The sequence below is a fragment of the Dermacentor variabilis genome, chromosome 7, assembly GCF_050947875.1.
Source record: "Dermacentor variabilis isolate Ectoservices chromosome 7, ASM5094787v1, whole genome shotgun sequence".
Classification (NCBI taxonomy): Eukaryota; Metazoa; Arthropoda; class Arachnida; order Ixodida; family Ixodidae; genus Dermacentor; species Dermacentor variabilis.
Window position 1 is genome coordinate 172335088 of NC_134574.1, and position 22814 is coordinate 172357901.

The 22814-nt window shown below is 43.6% G+C and overlaps 1 protein-coding gene across 3 annotated transcripts in view; it reads left to right on the forward strand.

Moving 5' to 3' along the window:
- The window catches only part of gek (serine/threonine-protein kinase gek), a 320768-nt gene that overhangs the window by 228882 nt on the left and 69072 nt on the right, over positions 1–22814 (forward strand). For all 3 annotated transcript variants that reach the window (XM_075700310.1, XM_075700309.1, XM_075700311.1), the window contains 6 exons: positions 766–875; positions 1829–2019; positions 15483–15554; positions 16367–16472; positions 19748–19819; positions 20644–20708. In XM_075700310.1, coding sequence (XP_075556425.1) covers positions 766–875; positions 1829–2019; positions 15483–15554; positions 16367–16472; positions 19748–19819; positions 20644–20708 — 616 coding nt within the window. The remainder of the gene's footprint in view (positions 1–765; positions 876–1828; positions 2020–15482; positions 15555–16366; positions 16473–19747; positions 19820–20643; positions 20709–22814) is intronic.

The window sequence follows — 22814 nt, forward strand, 5'->3', positions numbered from 1 at the left end:
GATGGTTCCAACTATAAACCTATGCAATCCACAAATTATGGTGTCTTGCTGGTTGATGCGCCGAGTAGTTGGAGCATGCATGGAACACAGTGCGTTCCAACTGACTGATGTCTTACTGGTAGTTGAAAACTATGGGCTGGCAGTAACTTGGCAAACTATAAACCACTTCTTTCTTTATTGTGCCTAAACTGCCAATGTCACAGTCTGCCAGGGAATCTGAAAATTCCAACATAGTAGACACCCTGCTTTAATTTTCATATTAGCAGCCTCTAAACAGCACCTAATCAGATGATCCATGCATTCCATGGTTGGCAGCTTTGATGCAAGTCCCAGCACATCGCCTGTAAGGGTTATCAGTGCGTTGTGTGCACCTGTGGGGCACCTAATCAATACAGCCACCTAATCTTGGTGGTCATGCCAAGGAGCTGTGCATTCTATGTCAGTTGTCACTTCCTGTGAGCAGTAATGGTGGCATTTTTTTTTTCACTGTTAGTACCAAGAATGACTATTTTTGCTAGTTTTTTGTGTCGCTTACACTCGTATTTCGAACAACAAAATTTTGCATAGAAGCCCCTCTATATTTACGCTATCTTAAGCTAAGCTTCATAAGTGGTCCAAAATTTTGTCGCCATTGACTCTTTTAGCACATTAAATAAAAATACCTTTTACTTCCTTTTACAATATTTTTGCTTTAGCATAGGTCATGCATATGTGATAGGAAGCCTTTAAGTCACATGCTGAAATTAATCCTGTTCTTGTACACAGGGAGCAGCGAAAGCTACAACAGGAACTTGACCATTTTCGAAAGGAGTCTACGAAGAAGGACTCCCAAATCCGAGATCTGCAACAGCGCTTAGACGCAGCAGGAGATGGATGTGAGTTTCATTATTCTTTGATCTGGTTTGGTTATTCTTTGACCATGATTACACTACCTTTGATTGCTTGACATTCTAACAGTTGTTCCTGTCTCAAATGGTTTTCTAAGTAATGTAAACGTGTAGGCTAGCTGGTGGGTCACCCCTAAAATGCTTACAGTGCAACGCAAAACACAGGCAGAAGCAAGAAACGACATGGACAGCATCAACTTCCAGCTCACTTTATTTTTTGCAGAAAAGAAAAACATTTGTATATAACAATTGAACATTTATATGAGGAACATTTATAAGTGTTCTTTCTACAAGCAATAAAAACATTTGGAGGTCTGTGCTGTCCATGTTGTTTCTTGCTTCCATCCACGTTTTCTTTTGCACTGTGAGTACATTGCCTTGTTTTTTTTTATTCAAATTTTAATTATTTCTTTGTATTTATTCCTTGCGTTACTGGTGTATGTTTTCCCAGCTCACTCAGTTGAAACAGTTAACATAGTCTTTCTTCCAGAAAAAAATTTAAATAAGTACTGAGTTGGTAGTCTACCATTTGTGAAAGTTATCGGTGACTGAGCAGAGCATTGGTTCGGGCTAGTTGGTAATCCATATTCATTAGTGTTCTAGTGCAGAATCTACAAGGTAACACACAGAGACATGAACGGAACAGACGGTAACTTACAACTAACGTTTAATGCCAGATGTTCTGAATTTATAGTCAAACCTTGATTTAACAAAATCCTTGATGTAACACATTATTTATATTTCCCAATTTTAATTGCACTTTGTATTTCAATCGCAATTTTAATTGCACTAATACTTCACTTGGAATTGACCTTAAGTGGTTTGCAAGCTTGTCCTGTGCACTGAAATGAATACTTGATTGATTGTTTAGTTGATGTACAAACACTGCCTTTTGCACTCTGTTCAAATTTAATTTGTTGCTCCTGGTGTTCCTGTCACAGTCCTGGAGCGACCCTCTTCGCAGATGTCTTTTCTGGACCAGTTCCTGAAGGACACGTCTAGGTTAAATCACAGCGACAGCGGCGAGTCACCCGACCAGGTCACCAATGACACTGAAACCGAGCTCGAGGGGGGACCTCACTCGCCACCGCTTCCTCCTGTGGCGGTCATCAGCAAGACAACCAGCGCTGAGGTGCGACTGACGGTTCACTCCTACTCCCCTAATTCTTGCTCCATACTCTTTTCAGCCGATGTGAGACCGAGCGTAATTGAGTGACCAAGATTGTGAGTATGAACAGGAGTGAGTGCTGGTTAATTTGAGTCCAAACGAAAGACAGTGATGCTGATTTTGAGTGGATGCAAGTATGAACATGGGTGACTGCCGGCGAGTGTGAGTGGATATATGCAGAATGTGAGTGGGTGCCGATGACTGAATGAAAGCGACTATGAATGCAAGTAGGGGAATAATTAGCTTTTGGGCTAGTCCATTCAACATCTCGCAAAGAGGAGCGCGGAAGTGGTGTGGAAAAAAAGAAACCGGACAGGAAAGATGGTCACTTTCAACTGTGTTTAATTTCGAAAAACTTCCAATACGAGCATCAATGTGCATGCTCTGACATTACTATGCTTCCTTAAAACAAGGTAGACTAGGACATGACACATGAGGTTGCGACATCAGACACGTGCGCTTATAGACACATTCACCCCGCCGTGGTGTTAGGAATGGCCGTACGGGGTGACAACGTGCCAGCTATTTCAGCCCGCTGCACGTGTTCCAATCCAACCGGACGGGGCGCACTTCAGAGAACTGCAAATAACCGGCAGCCACGTGGCGCGGGGTCAGTTCAGGGGAGTTTTTTCGGAAGTTAACAGGCAGATCGAACATCACTGCAAGAACCTGTGTAAGCAACAATGGGATGAGCTCTGCGAATCCGTCGAGGGTCAGCTCAGATCAGGCAAGAGCTGGGGTCTGCTCAAACACCTTCTCGATGAGGGCAGCACCAGATCCAGCCAGAGACGATCCCTCGCGCGAGCCATCCACCTCGCTACGGACTCTACCCCGGACGTGTCGATTGTCGACAGGCTCATAGACAAGTACCTGCCGGTCGCGGATAGCTCTGCCCCTACCCAGTTCTCGGACTACGCGGGGTGTGCGGTGCCGGAGTTGGACCAGGACTTTACCGCGGCCGAGATCCGAGATGTCCTCTTCTCACTCAACGTCAAATCTGCCCCTGGTCCAGATGGCGTCACTAACAGGATGCTGAGGAATCTCGATGATGAGTCGATCGACTTCCTCACTGAAAGAATTAATGAAGTCTGGCGCAGTGGACAGGTCCCCACACAGTGGAAGGCGGCCTGCACGGTACTCATCCCCAAACCCGGTAAAGCACCAGGAATAGAGAATCTAAGACCAATTTCCCTGACGTCCTGCGTTGGTAAGGTTGCAGAGCATGCCCTGCTCAACCGGCTCAAGGTGCACATCGAGGCCAATGACATGTACACCCACAATATGATTGGTTTCAGAGCCGGCCTCTCGACACAGGACGCCATGAAGCTGATAAAGCATCAGATCATCGACCGGAGCACGGGAGATACCAGAGCCATCCTTGGACTAGACCTGCAGAAGGCATTCGACAATCTTTCACACGAGTTCATTCTCCAGTCTATTGCCGGCCTCGGGCTCGGGAAGAGGGTCTACGACTTCGTCCGATCCTTCCTTAGCCAGAGAACTGCCAAGCTCAAGATCGAAGGATACCTTTCGCAAGAGATCACCCTCGGTTCACGCGGCACGCCTCAGGGCTCAGTCATCTCGCCAACATTATTTAACATCGCAATGGTCGGGCTTTCTAAGGAGCTCGCGAAGATTCAAGGAATCACCCATACTATCTACGCAGATGACATCACCATCTGGTGCGTCGGCGGGAGCGACGGCCAAGTTGAAGCCGCCATGCAGAGCGCCATCGATGCGACCGAGCGCTTCCTCCACCCCACTGGGCTCAGATGTTCTCCATCAAAATCTGAGCTACTTCTCTACAAGAAAAGACCCAGAGGTGGCGGCCATCGTGATTGGAAACCGGCGTCCGAAAGCGAAATACGGCTTTTCACTGGTGACGGGTCTCCGGTGCCTAGAGTGGACTCACTCCGAATATTGGGGATGTATATCGAGTCTAACGGTTCCAATGGAACCGCACTCAGAAAGATCACCGCCAAGACGGAGAGTGCTCTCGGCCTCATTCGGAGGATCGCCAACAGGCACCGGGGAATCAAGGAAGAAAATCTCATCCGCATTATACATGCTTTTGTTCTCTGCCACCTTTCATACTCGGCGGCCATGCATAATTGGCATGTGGCTGAGAGGAACAAGCTCAATTCACTCATCAGAAAGGTTTTTAAGCTTGCCCTAGGCTTGCCTGCAAGCACCCAAACCGAAAACCTGTTGAAGCTCGGAGTCCACAACACGCTCGAAGAGATTATCGAGGCACAAGAGCACTCACAGCTGCTCAGGCTATCCGGCACCCCGACGGGCCGCAAGATACTCGATGAGATGGGCCTCAATCCTGTCGACCAGTGCCCTGACGCCATGCGGATTCCCAGCGACATCAGGTCTCAACTGCACATCGCGCCCCTGCCCCGCAATATGCACCCCGCAAACAACGTCGGCAGACGTCGGGCCAGGGGTAGAGCTCTACTCGAGCATGTCCGCAATAACCACATTGAGGCAAGCTTCGTGGATGCCGCGGCATATGTCCAACAAGAGGCATTCGCCGTCTCCATCGTAGACTCCAATTCAAGGCTCACTTGCTGCGCTACGGTACGCACTTCAAGGCCCGTGGTAGCCGAACAGGTTGCAATCGCGCTGGCTGTGCTCGATGGTCGCAGAGAGGCAATATATAGTGATTCCAAGGCAGCCATTAAGGCCTACCAAACCGGCATGGTCTCCCCCCAGGCCCTCCGCATTCTCCAAAGCGCCAAAAGTATCTCTCCGCATTCTTTATTTTGGTTTCCCGCTCACTTGGGGTCGATTGAGGGTTCTCCCTCTAACCCTAACGAGGGCGCACACGAGGCCGCGCGAGGACTCACTGACCGCGCCGCCTCAGCAGTCCCTCAGCCCCGCGGGGAACCCTTGCTTACGTTTAATGAGATCACCACGCACTACTATCTGTCAAGACGGGTCTTCCCCCTCCCGCACCCCGCCTTATGTAGGGCGCGGGCAGTTACCCTTCGACTTTTACAAGCCCGTGCGTACCCTAACCTCGCGGTTTTTCATGCCATATACCCCGAAAGATATCCCAGTGCGGACTGCCCTGCCTGTGGACTAAGGGCAACATTGGACCATGTGTTGTGGGAGTGTGAAGCCATCGGCTCCTCCTTCAGCGAGGATAGGTGGGCTGCGCTCTTGGGCAGCCCCGAACTCAACGACCAAACCCTGGCCGTCCAGAGTGCCCGCGATCGGGCCGTCAAGCTCGGCTTGGCGGTCCCTACGTGGGACTAGCCGGGTGGCGCGGGATCTCCCCTGCGTCTTCTCTGGACCAAAATAAAGTTACTTCATTCATTCATTCAGGGGAGTTTTCGAGGGGAGGTAATTGGCGGAACCTCCCCATGAGCTTTTCGAGACAACAGACAATGTGCTACCCGGCGTGCCACCCGGGACGGAGCAGAGTTTTACGAAGCCCCTCTGACGTCGGCTCCGGACCTTTACACCAGTGTGTGTGTGCGGCACGTGTATGTGAGCCCTCCTCGACCTTCAAAAGGGCGGGTCATCTTCGGTTACGTCGAACGGTGACGTCGAACAATGACTGGACGAATGTTTCCGTCCGCTTGGAATCAAGGGGGGACCAAGTGCTTATAAGCAGCGATTGTCGGCTGCTAGTGCGTGCTCGTCATGTGCTCATTGTCGTGCTAGAAATGTACTAGTGAGCTGTGTGCTCGTAAGCTGTGTGCTGTATGTTAGTCTTGCGGGCTCCATATGGGAGTCACGCTAGACTGCCAATGTATGTCTTGTCTAAGGTGTAAATGATGTAAATAAATCCTGCTGTCCTAAGTCCCGACGAAGAGTCAAGCTCCTTCCTACAGCTACGACTGCCAAATCTGACAGTGGCAACTCCGCTGGCGTGCACAAGCTCAAATGAAACACTTGCAAAACTCGCCATGTACAGTGAAAACTTGTTACTATGAACACCACAATAATTAACTTTTCAGATTAACAAGCCTTTCAGAAATCTTCTGTTACCTGCTTATAGTTTCAGTGTAAAAATATTTCAATGCCACGAACTTCAGCATACCGAACTTTTCAGAATAACAATCGTTATTCAGTTTTCGTGTCATGTTAACAACACCCTAGTACTACGAATTAATATTCCAAAATCTTTGGGTCCTTAGATTTCTGTCATGGCAGCCGGAACAGTCTCACAACATAAGTACAACGTCAAGTGCATATCACAATGATGTACGCTTTCAACACTGCAAGGCACGAGACGACTTGCTACAGCCCATTCTTCCATCTGTATGCGTGCCCTCCTCATTGTACACTAGACGCCATCCTCCCTTTGTCGACTACTGACGATAATTCTATAGCTGAGACACTCTGTTGTGCCAAAAAGGCTGGTAGACTTGCTCGTTTATGTACGCCAGCTTCACAGGATACTTTAAAGGCAACATACAACAACTGCCACCGCCCCTTTGCCTATGCTGCTGGTAAATTGGTCTGGTTGTGGAGCCCAGTATGAAAGCATGGTTTCGTACACTGTGATAGCCCTCTTGTGATACTCAGCTACCTCAGCGAGGTGAACTATAGCATAGCACACTTTACCACCAATGGTCGACGTTCAGCCAGGACTCAGGTAACGCATGTCACCAGGCTCAAGCTGTGCAAAACTTGGCACAAGGCCACCTGACTCGCCCAGCAGGCTTCATCTGCGTGAGAAGTAGTGTAATGGCACGTTTATATGTACGAAGCAGAAGGGAAGGAGCCGTGGGAGAGAAGGAAGAGGAGGACTTTGTTTTTCGGTCTGGCAGCCTCGTCCCATCCAGTGCTTTCGCGCCGAGCCTTCTGAATAAATGTCTCATGCCTTAACAATATTCTTATGTCAGAGTTGATCCGATCAGCCTCAAGCCTGCCTTTTGCTTGGCTCTTCAACTTGGCTTCATTGAAAATGAGCTGAGCAGGCACATGGCGTGCAGTGCGCAGGCAGGTGCGCTTAAATATAAGAGAACACTCAACATCTTTAAACACTAGTGCACTTGCCTGCACACTGCAGGCAATGTGGCTGTGACGTTGGATCAACTCTGACTTAAATATATCAGTGTGACGTCAGTGCATCTGATAGACAAGGAGTTAATGTACCTCTCTTGTGGCTGAAAAAACTTTGTCCCCCCCCCCCCCCCCCCCCCCACTTATTTTACATAGTCAGTTTTGGAAGGGCTTCATCTGGGCTTGCGTGTGTTGACGGCATTACCACTCAGGCCAATGAAGTGATTATTGATGGCGGCATGTTCTAGTGCTGCAGCCTCATGTGTCACGTGATATTATATCTCATACTAGTGTCAGCACATGCATGTTGGTGTTTGTGTTGGTAGTTTGTCAACATAAACTCAGTTGCAAGTGAGCATTTTTCCTGTCTGGTCTCTTTTTTTCTGCACCACTTCTGCTCTCCCCTTTGTAAGAAAGTGAGTAGTAGCGTGAGTGCACAGGAGTATAAGTACATAGCTTACAAAAATATTGGTAAATGAGTATGAGTGAGTGCCCACTTATTCTGAGTGAGTATGAGTGAGTGCCTACTTATTCTATTCACCCCTGGTAATGATTCATGGTTTGAAAAAGTAGATAAAAAAATGCTGGTTTGGTTCGGATTCAGGTTCAATGCACTCTGATTTCATTCCAGTTCAGTTCTGGCTCAGAGAAATAAAAAAGTGTAATGGTTTGTGAACCGGTTTCTAAAACTGAACCGGTTCGCAAGCCAGTTCAACGCAGTCAATTTTATCCGGCCCAAAGCGATATGCTGCATAGTACTATTGACTTGCCTGCATGGTGCATGCACTTGTTTCATCAATAGGAAGCAGAAATTTTTTAATAGATTACTCAGATAAGGGGGATGTTTGGGTACATAATAAGTGCAGAGGTAATTAGAATCCCTGTGTCAGCTTAAGGACTGTGTAGCTTGCACACTCGCTACTTTGACAACAGCAGAGTCAGTTAATTTTTGTTTTGCTCCTGCTTTTTACATAGGACTGGTGGTGAGCGAACTATGGCAGGTGATGTATGATGCCAAAAACAGCACGAATTCACATTGTATTACATAAATCACAACTTCAAACTCCTGGTCTGTAGCAAGGCAAGAAGCCAGTATTTGACATTTTGCTCAATTTGGTGCATTCTTTAGAAGCAGGTGAGCATTAAGTGTAGTCAGAGCCCTACTTAGACCAAGAAAATATAAAAACTCAGTTTTTAGTGAGCTGTACAGTCTGTTGTGCTCCCTATATATGTGCAATCAAGTGATTGTGATATGCTGGGTACCTGGTCACAAAGGTATAAAAGGCAACGAAGCTGCTGACGAAAGCGCGGGGTCAGTAACTTTTAGCGATGCAGATTCAAATATCCCCATCCCTGCCACAGACCTAAAGCCTTTTCTACACAGTAAATTGCGGAATCATTGGCAAGGCGAATGGGATAAACAAGCAATGAATAAGCTTCACAAAATAAAACCAAAACTGGGGAACTGGATAAATGGTAAAATAGCAAGGTACAAGGAGGTACTTCTTTGCCGATTAAGGATAGGCCACACATACGGCACCCACTCTCATCTCTTGACTGGGGGCGATCCTCCAACTTGTGTTAAGTGCGGCAATACTCTCACTGTCCTGCATGCTCTTATTCAGTGCCTTGAAATAGAAACAGAGAGGAAAAAGTATTTCCCTGCTACATATCGCGAGAATTTACCCCTTCACCCTGCATTTTTTCGTAGCGATGAACCTCTTTTTAGTCTGCAAACAGTCTTAGAGGTTTTAGCCGAAACGGACACCCTGAAAATCATCTGGCCAGGCAACTTTTAAGCACACGACTAACAGCCCTGCATTCAAGGGCTGTCTTGAAGCTCTGGTGTCAGTGCTATGGTTTTAATGCATCATCTTTTAACGAAAGCACACTGCCATAGCCCACATCACATCCTAGTCACCGTCATTATTTTACCACCTATATATTCCACTCCACTTACAGCGTAAGTTTTTTAGGCCCTTTTACAGCCATATCACATCTACCATGATGAGTTCATTGTGCATGTCATCCACAATACATCGTCAACATTACCACATGTCATGGCGCTCTTTGGTCAAACCTGGCCCTTGCGCCATAAAACACCACACATCATCATTAGAAGCAGGTGAGAACTTTGATGCTTCTGAATGATAAACAAGGATGGTTTGTTCTCAACTGTACACCGATCTTACTTGTGCATCTCCATGTTGCTTGTAATCTTGCGTTGACTAAGGGTGGAAAAGAATTCAACAGCGTAGATTGGCAAAATAAATGCAACTCACTCAGACTCGCTCACAAATGATATTTTTTGCTTAGGGCTCACTTAGACATGCACTCGCGAAAACTCTGCTGAGCCAATCTCACTTGGACTCTGTCTGGACTTAGTCTTCCTTCAGTGGAGGGGTGACCCTCATAGGGCAACGACCACCATAGCACATGCACATTCACACATGCTCATTTATATACATGTATATATATATATATATATAATATGAAAGAAGGAATAAGCAAATAATGCCAATTTGAAGCAGTGTAGTGAAGCCAACTTTCCCTAGACGAAAGAAATTTTTATGGGTGTTCTGCAAAAAAAATATATTTTCTCACTGTATTTCGGGCATTTTATTTGATGTGTCAATTCAATCTAGCAGAAGGGTTGAAATCTGGGCCAGTTGGTACATACTTGAACGAAAAAAAAAACCAGTTCACCGAACCAGTACACCGATTCTAATAAACCTCAGTTGATAGTCCAGTCGTTGTGGTGTGAACCTCTCCTCTTGTTCTTTGTGTTATTGACTGGTTTTTTCGTTCAATCTAGCATTTAGGAAAGATTGATATTTTGGAAACGTTTTTTTTTTTTTCAAAATAACTTGGGCAGGTAAATGGTTCATGATCATCATCATCATCAGCCTGTTTTATGTCCACTGCAGGACGAAGGCCTCTCCCTGCGATCTCCAATTACCCCTGTCCTGCGCCAACCGATTCCAACTAGCGCCCGCGAATTTCCTCGTTTCATCGCTTCACCTAGTCTTCTGTTGTCCTCGATTGCATTTCCCTTCTCTCGGTACCCATTCTGTAACCGTAATGGTCCGACGGTTATCTAACTTGCGCATTGCATAACCTGCACAACTCCTTTTTTTTTTTTTTCTCTCTTGATGCCAATTAGAATATCTTCTAATTAGAATGCTTCCAATGGTCACTATAATTTAACTTTCTCTCTCAAATGCAACAAATTTCATTAAAATCGGTCCAGGGGTTGTCTTAGAAAAACATCTTCGCGTTTTACATGTATTTCAATAGGCAACGTCGGAGTTGGGCCTGAGCTAAAGCTTCCTCTTAACTGGCAACATTGAGAAACCTAGGTGAACCTTCACTAATTCATGAGCAGGTAGCTTCATGCTTAGGTGGCTCATGAAACAGTATGCTGGGCGAAGACATGGGATCGTTCCCCACCTGTGGCAAGTTGTTTTTTAATCCACTTTCATTGCCATTAATTTATCATTACTTTAATTCACTAGTAAGTGCAATTTCCTTTATGTTGTCCTTGGCATCTTTGTTTGTTGACTTCTCATGATATGGTTATTAAAAAATTAGGCCCTTCGGTTAACCCCCTTGGCTTCCCATGATAAAGTATGCTGGGCCAAGAATCTTAGTCAAACAAGGGCGGTGACCATCACGTGAAATGCCTCAGGGAAATCAGGGGCGGGACTCCTGTGCCAATTGCACTATTTTGATACAAATGCACATTTCTGCTCAAAACTGTGCCAAACTCAGAAAATTGACGGAAATTGCGCTACGCAGCGTCACAATCGCTTCGGCATGTATGCTCTGGCAGTGGCCGCAAACAATGAGCTGATTCGTTCTCCGAAAAAGAGTGCAGCCGTCAATATGCCGCACACCGCCCGACCGCGCCTCCTGCACTGTTTCTTGGAATTTTCGCGCTTATAACACTGAATTTTTCGACGCTTTCGGCAAGTGTTCGTGCACTCCCGGCTGTCGTTGCTACTGGCGAAACGGCTAGGGCGGTCGCCGAGAAGTCGCCGAAGCATCGATTCCGATAGCAAGTTAGTAGACAGCTATACGAAGAAAGGATAGTAGCTTAATCAGCCGTATAAATTTGTGAACATTCTCTTACTAACCAAATTAACAAGCATGGTGTCACGCGAGCACAAGCAAACATGAACACATCTCACTCGATGACCGCAGAAACTCGCTGTCAAAACACTGTAGTGAGGAAGCGCGGCAGCAGCAGTGAGCGAATTCACCTTCCTGCTACCTTTCACATCAACGCGAACTAAGTGGCAAAAACACAGTGCACACGAAGCTATCAGCACTCTCACTCTGTCCCCTTTGCAGATTGCTTTCAAGATAGGGCCTGTGCTGCCGCGCCATACCTAGCAGCCGCTGGAGTAGAACACACCGCCTCTCTGTGGTGCCTTGTGCGCGACGGAAGAGAGCATGTTTCCTTCCCGCTTTCCTTCCTCTCACGCCCGAGATTGAGCCGCCATCTTCGACTTACTATCGAACACTTTCACTCTCGCATACAGCATACGGCGTGCAGTGACGATGTTATCGCCCCTGGACTTTATACAGAACATCATGGCCATGGCGGCGGCAGAAATGCGCCTGGAGTATCCATATAATTGCTATTGCAATAAAGTCAGATTGGAATAGTTTTACGTTATGCCAGCCCAGGGTTGATCCCGGCTCTCTGGGTCTGCAGAGACATATGGTCATCCACAAATTATGTTACTGCGTCCATTGGACCACGTAATTTGAGAACATTTTCTGCTATCGTCATGAGTATTGGTGCTGGAATATATAGTTTGATCGTAGTGCCACCGATGTTTTCACCTTTACTGGAAAGCATGCACCGTGCCGCCTCTCTACCCACTCTTCCATATTCTAGTATGCTATTGCTACAAAGCGCACTTCTATGTGCGTTGTGTCGGTTTATTCTGTGTTTCATCGTGGTTTCGAGGTGTGCTGCCATATTCCATATTCGATTACTCTCCCAAAATGCAGATTCATCATCATCATCATCAGCCTGGTTATGCCCACTGCAGGGCAAAGGCTTCTCCCATACTTCTCCAACAACCCCGGTCATGTACTAATTGTGGCCATGCCATGCCTGCAAACTTCTTAATCTCATCCGCCCACCTAACTTTCTGCCGCCCCCTGCTACGCTTCCCTTCCATTGGGATCCAGTCCGTAACCCTTAATGACCGTCAATTATCTTCCCTCCTCATTACATGTCCTGCCCATGCCCATTTCTTTTTCTTGATTTCAACTAAGATGTCATTAACTCGCGTTTCTTCCCTCACCCAATCTGCTCTTTTCTTATCCCTTAACGTTACACCTATCATTCTTCTTTCCATAGCTCGTTGCGTCGTCCTCAATTGCTCAAAAATGAAGCAAAAATACTTCAAATTGCTCCAAAATGAAATTTAGCCTGCTCCAAGCTGCTTCAAGCTCCTCCCAAACTCAATTTACTTGTTCCAAAATTGCTCTAAAATGACTTTGGGCAGTCCCACCCCTGGGAAGTGCATGGAGCTGTACAACAATAGCAGGATACCTGCTTTCCTGTTTTTCGTCATGCCACATCAACTGGTTAATTCTTATTAAATCATTATTCGAAAAATTGGAGAGTTAGAATTGCCCCGCACAAGGCACTGCAGGTAATAAAATCGCCTCCAGTGCTTGTCGAGTGGGTGCCGCATTGTTACACTTGACTTACCGAGGGGGAGGGGGGGTGTGCGAGCCTTTCTTTATAAAATGGAGGGTGGGCTGGGTCACCTGGGCCCCCCCTGACTTTAAGCACTGCTTGGACTCAAACTCACTGAAATTCTACTCAGCCCGGCCCACTCGGACTCAGACTAACCAAAGTTCTACTCAGGCAGGCTCACTCTTACTTTAACTCACGAAAATTGTGCTCAACCTGTCTCACTCAAACTCACCAAAATTCTACTGTGCCGTGCTCACTCAAACTCAACTTTGAGTGAGTGTACTAAGGAGTGAGTTTGCTGACTTATTTCATTTCATTTCGTTTCATTTCATTTGTTTACTCTCGGTGCCATTCAGCATTACAGAGGTGGGTAATAAACAAAAATACATGTGTAGTTGGCATATTAATGAAAATGTTCATACACAGCAGACTTGAAGGCGTTGGGTACTGGGATGGACACGACAGAGGTGGCAAGGTGGTTCCGGATCACGCTAGTCTTCGGAACAAACAAATCAAAATAAAGATTAATCCTACAGCTTAGCACGCCAACTTTGAACTGGTGGTCCATGCAGGATGGAAAGTAGGTGGGAGTAATAAAAAGTGATTGCTTTAGAGTTTCATTGGTGAAATATATTTCGTGAAAGAGACATAAACAAGAAGTACAACAGCATAAGAAAAGGTCAGGAAGATCTCATGTTTTCTTCATGAATGTTATACTGGCTGAACGAGAATAATTAGAAAGTATAAAATGAACAGAGCAATCTTAAATGGATTTGAGGACTTGTATGAGTGATTTTTTGTCGGGATCCCCAACGGAAGAGGCACAGTCTACTTTCGGGCCACGGGAGTCTTATATAGAAGCAGTTTTAGGAACACAGGAGCCTGGGAGAAATTATGGCGAAGGAAAGCAAGTGTTCCATTAGCATTATTAGTGATATGTTCAACGTGCTTTTTCCATGATAGGTTTGCAGTAATGTATGCACCAAGATACTTATAATCGGGGACAAAAGTTAAAAGTGAGTTATTAAGGAAGGAGGTGCATGAAGACTGGTTAGGCATATGCATTATTCTCATTGCTTTCACTTGCCAATATTTAATTCCATAGACCGGGAGAAATTATCCAGATCAGATTGAAGAGCGACTGCAACAGAAGCTTTTGATATTTGTCTATATAATACACAACCATCAGCGTAGAGTCTAATTTGTGAGTCAATGGAACCAGGAAGGTCGTTAATATAAATCAAGAAAATCGGAGGACCTAGTACGGAGCCTTGAGGAACTCTGGATGTTATGAGGTGAGTTATATAGGTGAGTCACAGTCATTAATTGTAATGTACTGGGTATGCCCCTGCAAAAAAGCACTTGATCCACTTCACCAGATTAGTATCAAAATTTAGTTTACTTAGCTTGAAAAGTAGTAGTTGATGTGACACAGTATCGTATGCCTTCACAAAATCTATAAAGATGCGATCCACAAATGATGAACAATTTGAAATGGAAAACAAATCATTGGTAAAAACAAGCAGTTGAGTTTCGCAGGAGTTGTGTTTGTGAAAACCTTACTGATTAGGCGTGAAGAAACGGGTTCGATTCGAGATGTGACATTAGGCTAGAATATATTATGTGTTCAAGCAACTTACATGGAACTGACCTATGGTTAAAAGCGCCCACATTGTGCCCCACAAATAATTTCTACAACACGAAGAGTGTTGTGCTCTGCTTGGCTAAGCACCAAACGTGTGTTGAACCATGGCACATAACAAAAGTAGATTTTGAAATCCCCTAATTGCAGCTCACTGAGAAAATGACAGAATTCATTAGCAGTGGCAGTGTCGTGATTACAAAAGGTCGTGCAGCTGAACTCGCTGTTATCCCACCTTGAGGACGAAGTCATTTCCACTGTTCGTATTTATCTAATTGATCTAGTTTTAGTTGTCTTAGCGGCCGAATTTAGAATGTTGTCAGAAATGTTGATTTCACGGAGCCCCGAAACAACTTTTCTGCCATGGAACACAACTTGCATGGCTGACTTCTGAAGCGCGTCTTTGCCGAGGTGGGCGTAATTGCCAGTACATACCCGTTGTCTATCCCCATTCTCGCACAATATGCAACCCCGCCCCCCCATATCAGTCATAACAATCTGCTAACAGAGTGCGCCGATTGAAGAACTGTAGTTATTTGAACAATCATGCAAACTATTGAGCTTTCTAAAAACTAGTCTGCTGTTACGTGTGTTGTCTTGAGACAGGTGGGCAAATTTTGTAACAAGTATTTTATTTTTTTTATTTCTCATGTTCTTGCAACAGATAAGAAAAGAATAAAATTGAACTGAAGAAGCTGGTTATTACATTACCTTTTGATCTTGTGCTGCCCGTCCCTATGATCCTCGTCATCAACCTTGCCGCCCTCCTCCTTGCAAGCCTGCACCAGTTCAGATGCCACTGAAGCATATACACGGTCAAAATATGTTTCAGGAGTACACACTGACTGTTTTATTTTTGTTAACCACTCCAATTACACGGCTGTGCACACCTGCACATGTCTGTACTGTATGCTGCGCTAGGACCAGACTCCCAATCTGCTACGACTCTCATGGGCTATCTTTTCTTCTTTTCTGTTGTGCATTGTGTACCTCCTCAGCTTTTCTGCTGAGTGACTTTGTGTTGGATGCATTTTCTTGCAGGAACACAGAGGAATCAAAATTTCATCGCCCATTGCTGACATTCGCTCTCAAATAACCGTTCTTACACCAAAGGTAGGTTTCCTTTTACTAAGTGATTCTGGGTGCTTCAGTTGCCAATTCTGATCTTTATGTGTAGAAATGCACGCATAAACAGCAGCTAGTTTTTCTGCCTCAGATGATCTGTTCTTCAATATCTGTAATGGGCTTTGTAGTATCCAAAATTCCTAATATGGATAGCTTTTTTTTCTTAAGACCTGTGTTCACTACGAGATTATACCTTGCCTGAAATTAGCATATCAGTGAAATCAGGTATTGTTTGTACCTGAAAAAGCTGCCATTAAAAATGCACTACAACACACACTGCCATTGTCTCTAGAATTTATCTAAAACAAGTTGAGACTTATGCTTTGGTCCACTGTAACGAGGATTGAAATACAAAATGCACAGCATGATTATAATTTGTTTTTTTTTTTTGGAAGAAACTAAGACAAAATATGGTTTTTTGATCCCTTATCATTCACAGAAAGTTTTAAAAGAATTACTTCGAGCTTTTTCTGTTATATATTGGCCGCATGTTACAGTAGATATGGACAAAACCTTTTTAGTATCTAACTAAAGAAATGAGATTGTGAGTAGACATTCTTGGGTTTCTTTCTGTATTCGCTGTCAAGCATTTCTCGGATTCTTTATTTATTAGTTTATTTTGCATTGAAAATTTATATTTATATATATATATATGTGTGTGTTCAAAGCAGGATGAACTAATAAACATACACACACATGCGTGCGTGTGCTTGTCTCGCAGTGCTTTTGAAATAAAGGTGTGCATAGAGAGTATTGTGTTAAAAGTGCACTTCTGGTCTCCTTCCTTCTGCCTTGAATAGCCCAAAGCCCACCAGTTTCTAGTACGGACCTTTGTAGCCCCTCTAAAATGCAATCACTGTACTTCCCTTATGGTTGGACTCATTCGTCAGGGGGCTGTCTGTGAAGGTAAGCAGAACAGTTACTCTTTTTTATTGCTGACTTTATTCTGTTGTTTCCATGTTGTTGCATTTTCCATATTGTTTTTTCCTCAAATTTATCTACTTTTACATCTTTAGAGGTACTGTATGGTCCACTTTTGAAGAGAACATTCGGTTAATATTTGGCTATCAATTGTGGCTGAAATGTGGCCTGAAGGCATGCAGGCTAAATTTTAATACATAAATGTCAGCTAAATGTGTCCAGTCAGGCATTTTGCTCTCAATAAATTAGAAGTGTTTGAGTTATGTCGGATTTATTACCAGCAAAGTGTTCCCTTTTACAGTGAACCATACTGCACAGCATGGAGATGCAAGATGTACAGGAGAGCAGATGCACACACTGCCATGTGTCTCTGTTCTCCTGTTTGTCCTGCATCTCCACACTACATCTAATCATGCATCACTAATAAGGCCAGCATTACACTGTCTTGTGTTTTCTGTTGTTTCTCTGTTGTTGCCATTTCTGATCACTTTCTTACAATGTTTGCCGATTTCACTCCCACTTTCTAATGTTTTCCTATTGTTTCAGTTTCCTCATAGCATTTGGGCACTTTGCCAAAAGAAGAACCAACCGATATTAAAACTTCATTATGGCAATACTGGCATGTGAAAACTGCTTATGCTATATCTGCTTTATGACAAACTTGTTCAATTGTGCTTACATTGCAGTGGAACCTCAATCATGTGAATCTATTGGGGTGGCACTAAAAATTTTTATCACCCAAGATTCATTATCGACATGTTTGCACAGCGCAAAAGACGAGGACTGAAGGAACGACACAACGCAGGCACTGACTTAACTGATTGTTATTTGCAAAATCGTCAGAACTATATACATGAGCATGTACATAGTTATGTATATGTATAGTTCTGTTATGTATATGTAAACATGTCGATATTGAATCAGCAACTCACCCAAGCTTCCACCTTACCCAAAATTCCTATCACCCAGAACGCAAAAAGAAAAAAAAAAAAAATCTAAAAATTGCCAACTTGGTCAAAAAATTTTCTTTTTACAGCAAAGCTGTATATGGCTAGGATTCCGGGATTCTTTCGCTTCCGCTGACAGAAAGCTATCATCATCAATGGCTCGCACCCCTGTAAGCAAGCAAAAAATGCAATGGCTCATACCCCTATATGGCAGAGGCTACAAGCACTTGGAAAAGTGAAGCGAATAGTGCGTGCATTCTTTGGAATCACGCATACGACGTACAGAACAGTGTATGTTTCAATAAAGACCAAGCTGAAAACAAGCAACTGAACCACATGATTGATGATAAGGCGCTTGTGATAGCATGCAAAGCACTTAGGGCTCCCCACATACGTTTCCCAGTAAAGATTACTAGTAAAGATCCTGCTGCGACGCCAGCTTGCAGCACGGGGTGTGATGTCCCTAGCCTTTCGTATATAAAATAACCAGCCTAGCAACTGATTTCAATGTTCTTGCAGCACCACTATGGGCTGCGGCATGCTGTAAAGATTGCCATTGCTCCCATTCCTACCATTACTCTAAAATAGCACTGCTACCATTACTCTAAAGCCGTAAAGCATTGTGTATGCCCCTCAGCAGTTGTAGTGGTGGTTTTCGATGGCTTTGCTGGACATCCACTTTCGCAGGCCTGGGGTGGCGAGTTTCTTTTTAATTAATTCTTTTCCACAATTTTAAGACCTTCTTTTATCTCATGGTGAAATATTGTGAAGAAGTACACTGCAGAATTTGAGAAAGTTGCACTTCTTTAGTGTGTTGTTTTTGAAATTTGGAAGAAAATGGGGTTTCAGGAGGTGCTGTTGCACCACTGATCGCACAGCTTTCCCTTTACACAATGCCGCCATCTTTGTGTTGTCAAAGACACAGGAGATTGGAAATTCAGATAGCCAATGCATTGTATTTCTCGACGCAGAAATAATACTGAAAACAAAAAAAAATCGCAGAAAGGGAGAACTAGCGTCACAATTCATTACTGCAGTTGCATGGAATGCAGGGAGTGCTCCTATTGGCTGACACGGATGTGAATAACTGGTTTGCTTGTTTTGCACACATTTTAGCAGCAGCCAACTGTGCAGTTCATTTTTTCAATGGCCAACATTGCAGGATCTGTCTGGTTATCAGAGTTTCTTCTGTTGCTGCGTCATAGCCTGATAGTTATAAGGACATGATTTGTGCAAGATAAGGGAATCTGTTTACTTTCCTTTCTGGCGATGAAGCTGCTTCATAACATAAAATCTGACGGGTGCAAAGGTAGAGAAGTTTCTAATTCTCAACGGGTCCCGAAGATGGCAGAAGGCATGGAATACAGAGATGAGGTCTACCTAGATAAAGAAATGCCACCAATCTTGCTGACACAAGAAGACTGGGTAGTGTGCGATTGCCAGCTCCTGATAAGATTGTCACTGAAGATAGCCAAGGATTGTTTAAAAATGTAAATGAAATGCAAAGAAACTAAAGAAAGTGTCACAAAGTAAGGAAAGCAAATGCTTTTTTTTTGCGGGGACGGGGGGAGGTGGGAGCCAAGGGGGAGTGACCAAGGTCGCTCTGACAATAGGATGCGACCAGCGCATCGATGTGGGCACTCTGCTGGCATGACAACAGCGAGTGCTCGGCGCTACAGCCGCACTGGCACCTCCTTGCTGGCTCCACTGGAGATCATGAAGGATCATATAATTTTGCAATCTGCATCTGCATATAAAATGCAATCTGCATTTTGCAGTTTGCAGCATCCGAACTTTAGCATGTTGTAAGCTACTAATGCATTTGTGCTGGTGCACTTAAAAATTTTTATCCCGAAATCCGCATCAGGCATGATCTTAGCACCAAAATTCTACTGAATATTGATTGTGAAAATTAAGTGCATATAATGCCACTACATTTAGCTGTCGCTATCAACTACTAGGAGATCGTTCTCCTTTAGCTCACATATTCATGGTGATTGTTATGAGCATGAATAAAGCATATGAAGCACAGGTGCCATGAAAGTGTAGGGCCAGAAAAGGCTGCATAATAGTACCACTGACCATATCTGCGAGAGTCGTTCTTGTGAGTGCTGCTGAAATGCAAACACAATGTGCAGTGTACATTGCTAAGATGAGAAAGTGCACGTTCCTTTGTAAAAGCATGCCAGAACAACTTCCTCGCAAAAGGAAAAACTTCCTCTGAAAGTGGCACCTGCCTTTCACACATATTTTGCAAGCAAATGAAAAAGAAGAAAAAAGAACCCAGGTTTTCTCATCTTTGGCATTGTGCAGTATGCGGCTTCGCCTGCCATGTCACTTGCCAAGACAAGGTGCCTGCAGTGTGTCCTGTGCCCATGGACCAAAGTAAGATGTGTTTAAATTGCATCGTAACAGCATGCTTAATTGTGGCCTGTCATCTCCTGCTCAGTATTTGTCAAAGAAACAAAGCCACAAGCAGCAAGTAGCTCAATCATGGCTGCCTGGAACTAATTCCTGGTGCTTGAAAGCTCCGTTGGGAAGGGACGTGGGTTTTACTCCCTTTCATGAGTTTTCCTACTATGCATATGCAATGGGAAACCAGCCAGACATTCCAGAGTTAGCTGTCGTCATACATGTGGCATCTTTTCCTTATGACAAAGGCTGTACATTGTTAAGATTGCTCAAAATGTAATTGTATAGACATTGAACTAATTGTTCAGCAAAATATGGTTTTGCATGTCAGTTGCAGCGCTTACTGCTCAAATTCAGAGCATAAGCTTACCTGTTTTTGGAATTGCTGGACTAGCTTTTGCTGCATTTGTGTGAAGGGGAGCCCTGTCCGTCTTTCCTTCCGTACAACTTTAGCACTTTCTGTTACACAAATTACCCTCTTTTTTATTTCAGTTTGACATTTTAGTACTTTTATTCCGAATGCTTTCCTTGCCATTTTTCTTTCTCTGTTCTTTTGTATTTTATTTTTTCATTTCTCTCTCTCTCTCTCTCTCTCTCTCTCTCTCTCTCTCTCTCTCTCTCTCTGCTTTAACATGTTAGCTCACAGATGTTGAAATTCCAGACATTCCTTGATTTTTCCATTGCTGTTTTCTATGAAGCAAGTCAAGAATGAGAAAAAACAAAACGATGCAGTAGTCTTGTTGCTGTGGTAGTCTTTGTGATATGTTGAAAGTATATGAGTGTCACCTGCTTTTCAGCGAAGAGGCCAGTAGGGATTGATCCTACACGAGGTGTTGGCACAGCTTACGAGGGTTATGTGAAGGTAAGTGCCAAAATGCAAATTCATTTTAACGATACTTCTGTAGCACATTATTGCTGGAAATTGTACTGCATCTTGATCTCACACGAATGAACATTTAGGGAGATGAACATTTTAACCATCAGACAAGAGAGCTGAATGTCGTTATAATGAAGTCCCATCCAACACAAATACCTCTATTATGTATTCATATCATAAGAAGCCAACAAACACTGACACCAAGGACAGCATAGGGGAAATTACTCATGCTTAATAAATGAAATATAATTAATGGACAGGAAAGTGGATGAAAAACTAACTTGCCACAGGTGGGGATCGATCCCCACAACCTTTGTTTGTTGGCTTCTTATGATATGACTAACAAAAATCGGGCCCTTCGGTTAACCCCCTTTCTTTCTTCACATCTATTTATACATTTGTTACATGCCAATATCAGTGAGAAAATGTTTGTTTTATTATATCTAATAATCTTTTATATTCATATTTATTATATCAAGGTTTATGTGTACAAGAAAATAATGAAGGAAACATGTAAAGCTGTAATATCTCTCTAATCGTTTCATTAATCCTATCAGGAGGGGTTCTGTAACATGTCATCAGTTCAGTGAAAAACAGTTATGAATACTGAAGGTAAAATTTTACTGAAATTAGTCTTGTTGGGGACAATTGAAGTTAGACTAACTACACAAACACCAACGAACTAATTAATAAAGGGAAAATGAGACATCCACCCTATTGTAACAAGTTCTAAAAAGGAAACCCGTATGTGTTCCACAAAAGAAAAGCCTCACAGTTGAAGAAAAAAAATTAATATAAAAGAATTGCGGGTTTCTGCAGAACTATTACGTCCCCAACCAACCAACTTTTTCAATTCAGCCATTGTTTTGCAACTTGGTTCGAATTCGATAAACCTATAAGCAGCAGACATTTAAGAGAATCGCAGTGCTTTGGCTTTTCAGTTCTTAAATTTGGGTAAGCCTCATCTTTGTCACCGTGTGTGTTTCAAAGAGAACCACCAAGCCTTTTTGTTGAAGATCCTAATATAGTGGTGAACCAGACATTATCATTTGCATTTATTCTCTGATAGCATATCTGCCATTAAAAACAGAGACTAATAATACATGGGTTGCATCACATGAGGCAGGCATTCCAACGTCCTGATTGGCAGCTTGCTGATATCCTTGAACAGAATAGTATATAATAATAAGCATACATAGTTTAACTGGTTTGTTCATGGTGTGCAGGACCAACAGTGCAATAGACAGGACACTGTGAATTGTTCATATCCTGTCACTTGCAGTGTTTTGTCCCTTCAAATATATCTTTAGTGCATCCTACGAGTAACCTGTAAGCTTGGAGGAAAGCAAAGAAATTTGAAAGGATGTTATGAACTGTGCAGCGAGCAATGGAATGAGAAATGGTAAGCATAATGTTAAGTGGAAGCTTTAACTCTGGATCGATTCCCCATTTTTCTGCATATATGTGAAATTCAGAAATGCTCTCGTAAGCATCCGCTCCGTCAATTTGAATTAAATTTGTTGCATTTAAGAGAGAACGCTGAATACTGACTGCAGTATTGTATTTTGAAACCCTCGTCTATATACCTTATGTGCTGTAATTAACATACAATGTAATAATAAAAATAAACTGATAAAACTGCTAAACTGTAAGAAGCAGAATTTCGATTGAATAGAGATCAAGATTAAGAAGTGCCATTGGGCATGTCATGCAGTACGAGGGGCTGATCGCCAATGGTTTTTAGAGTGACTGAATGCGCACCAAGGTAAGAGAAGCACTGACAAGGATGGCAGAGAATTTGGTGGTGTGATGAACTAAGGAAGTTTGCAGCCACAGGGCGACACATGGCAAGGGATAACCATGGATTGTTGGCCTCTGCCTTTGTCCTGCTGTGGGCTAATAAATTAGACTGATAATGATGATGATCATGATAATACTATAGCGTCAAATGCTGCGCTAGAGAAAGATAGAGTGAAGGGAAAGGAACATCTATTGGGTTTAGGGGTGTACAATTAGCCATTTTTGAGAACGAATCAAATACGAATTGAATGGTGTCAGAAGTGAATCGGATATTTAATACTTTTTGAATAG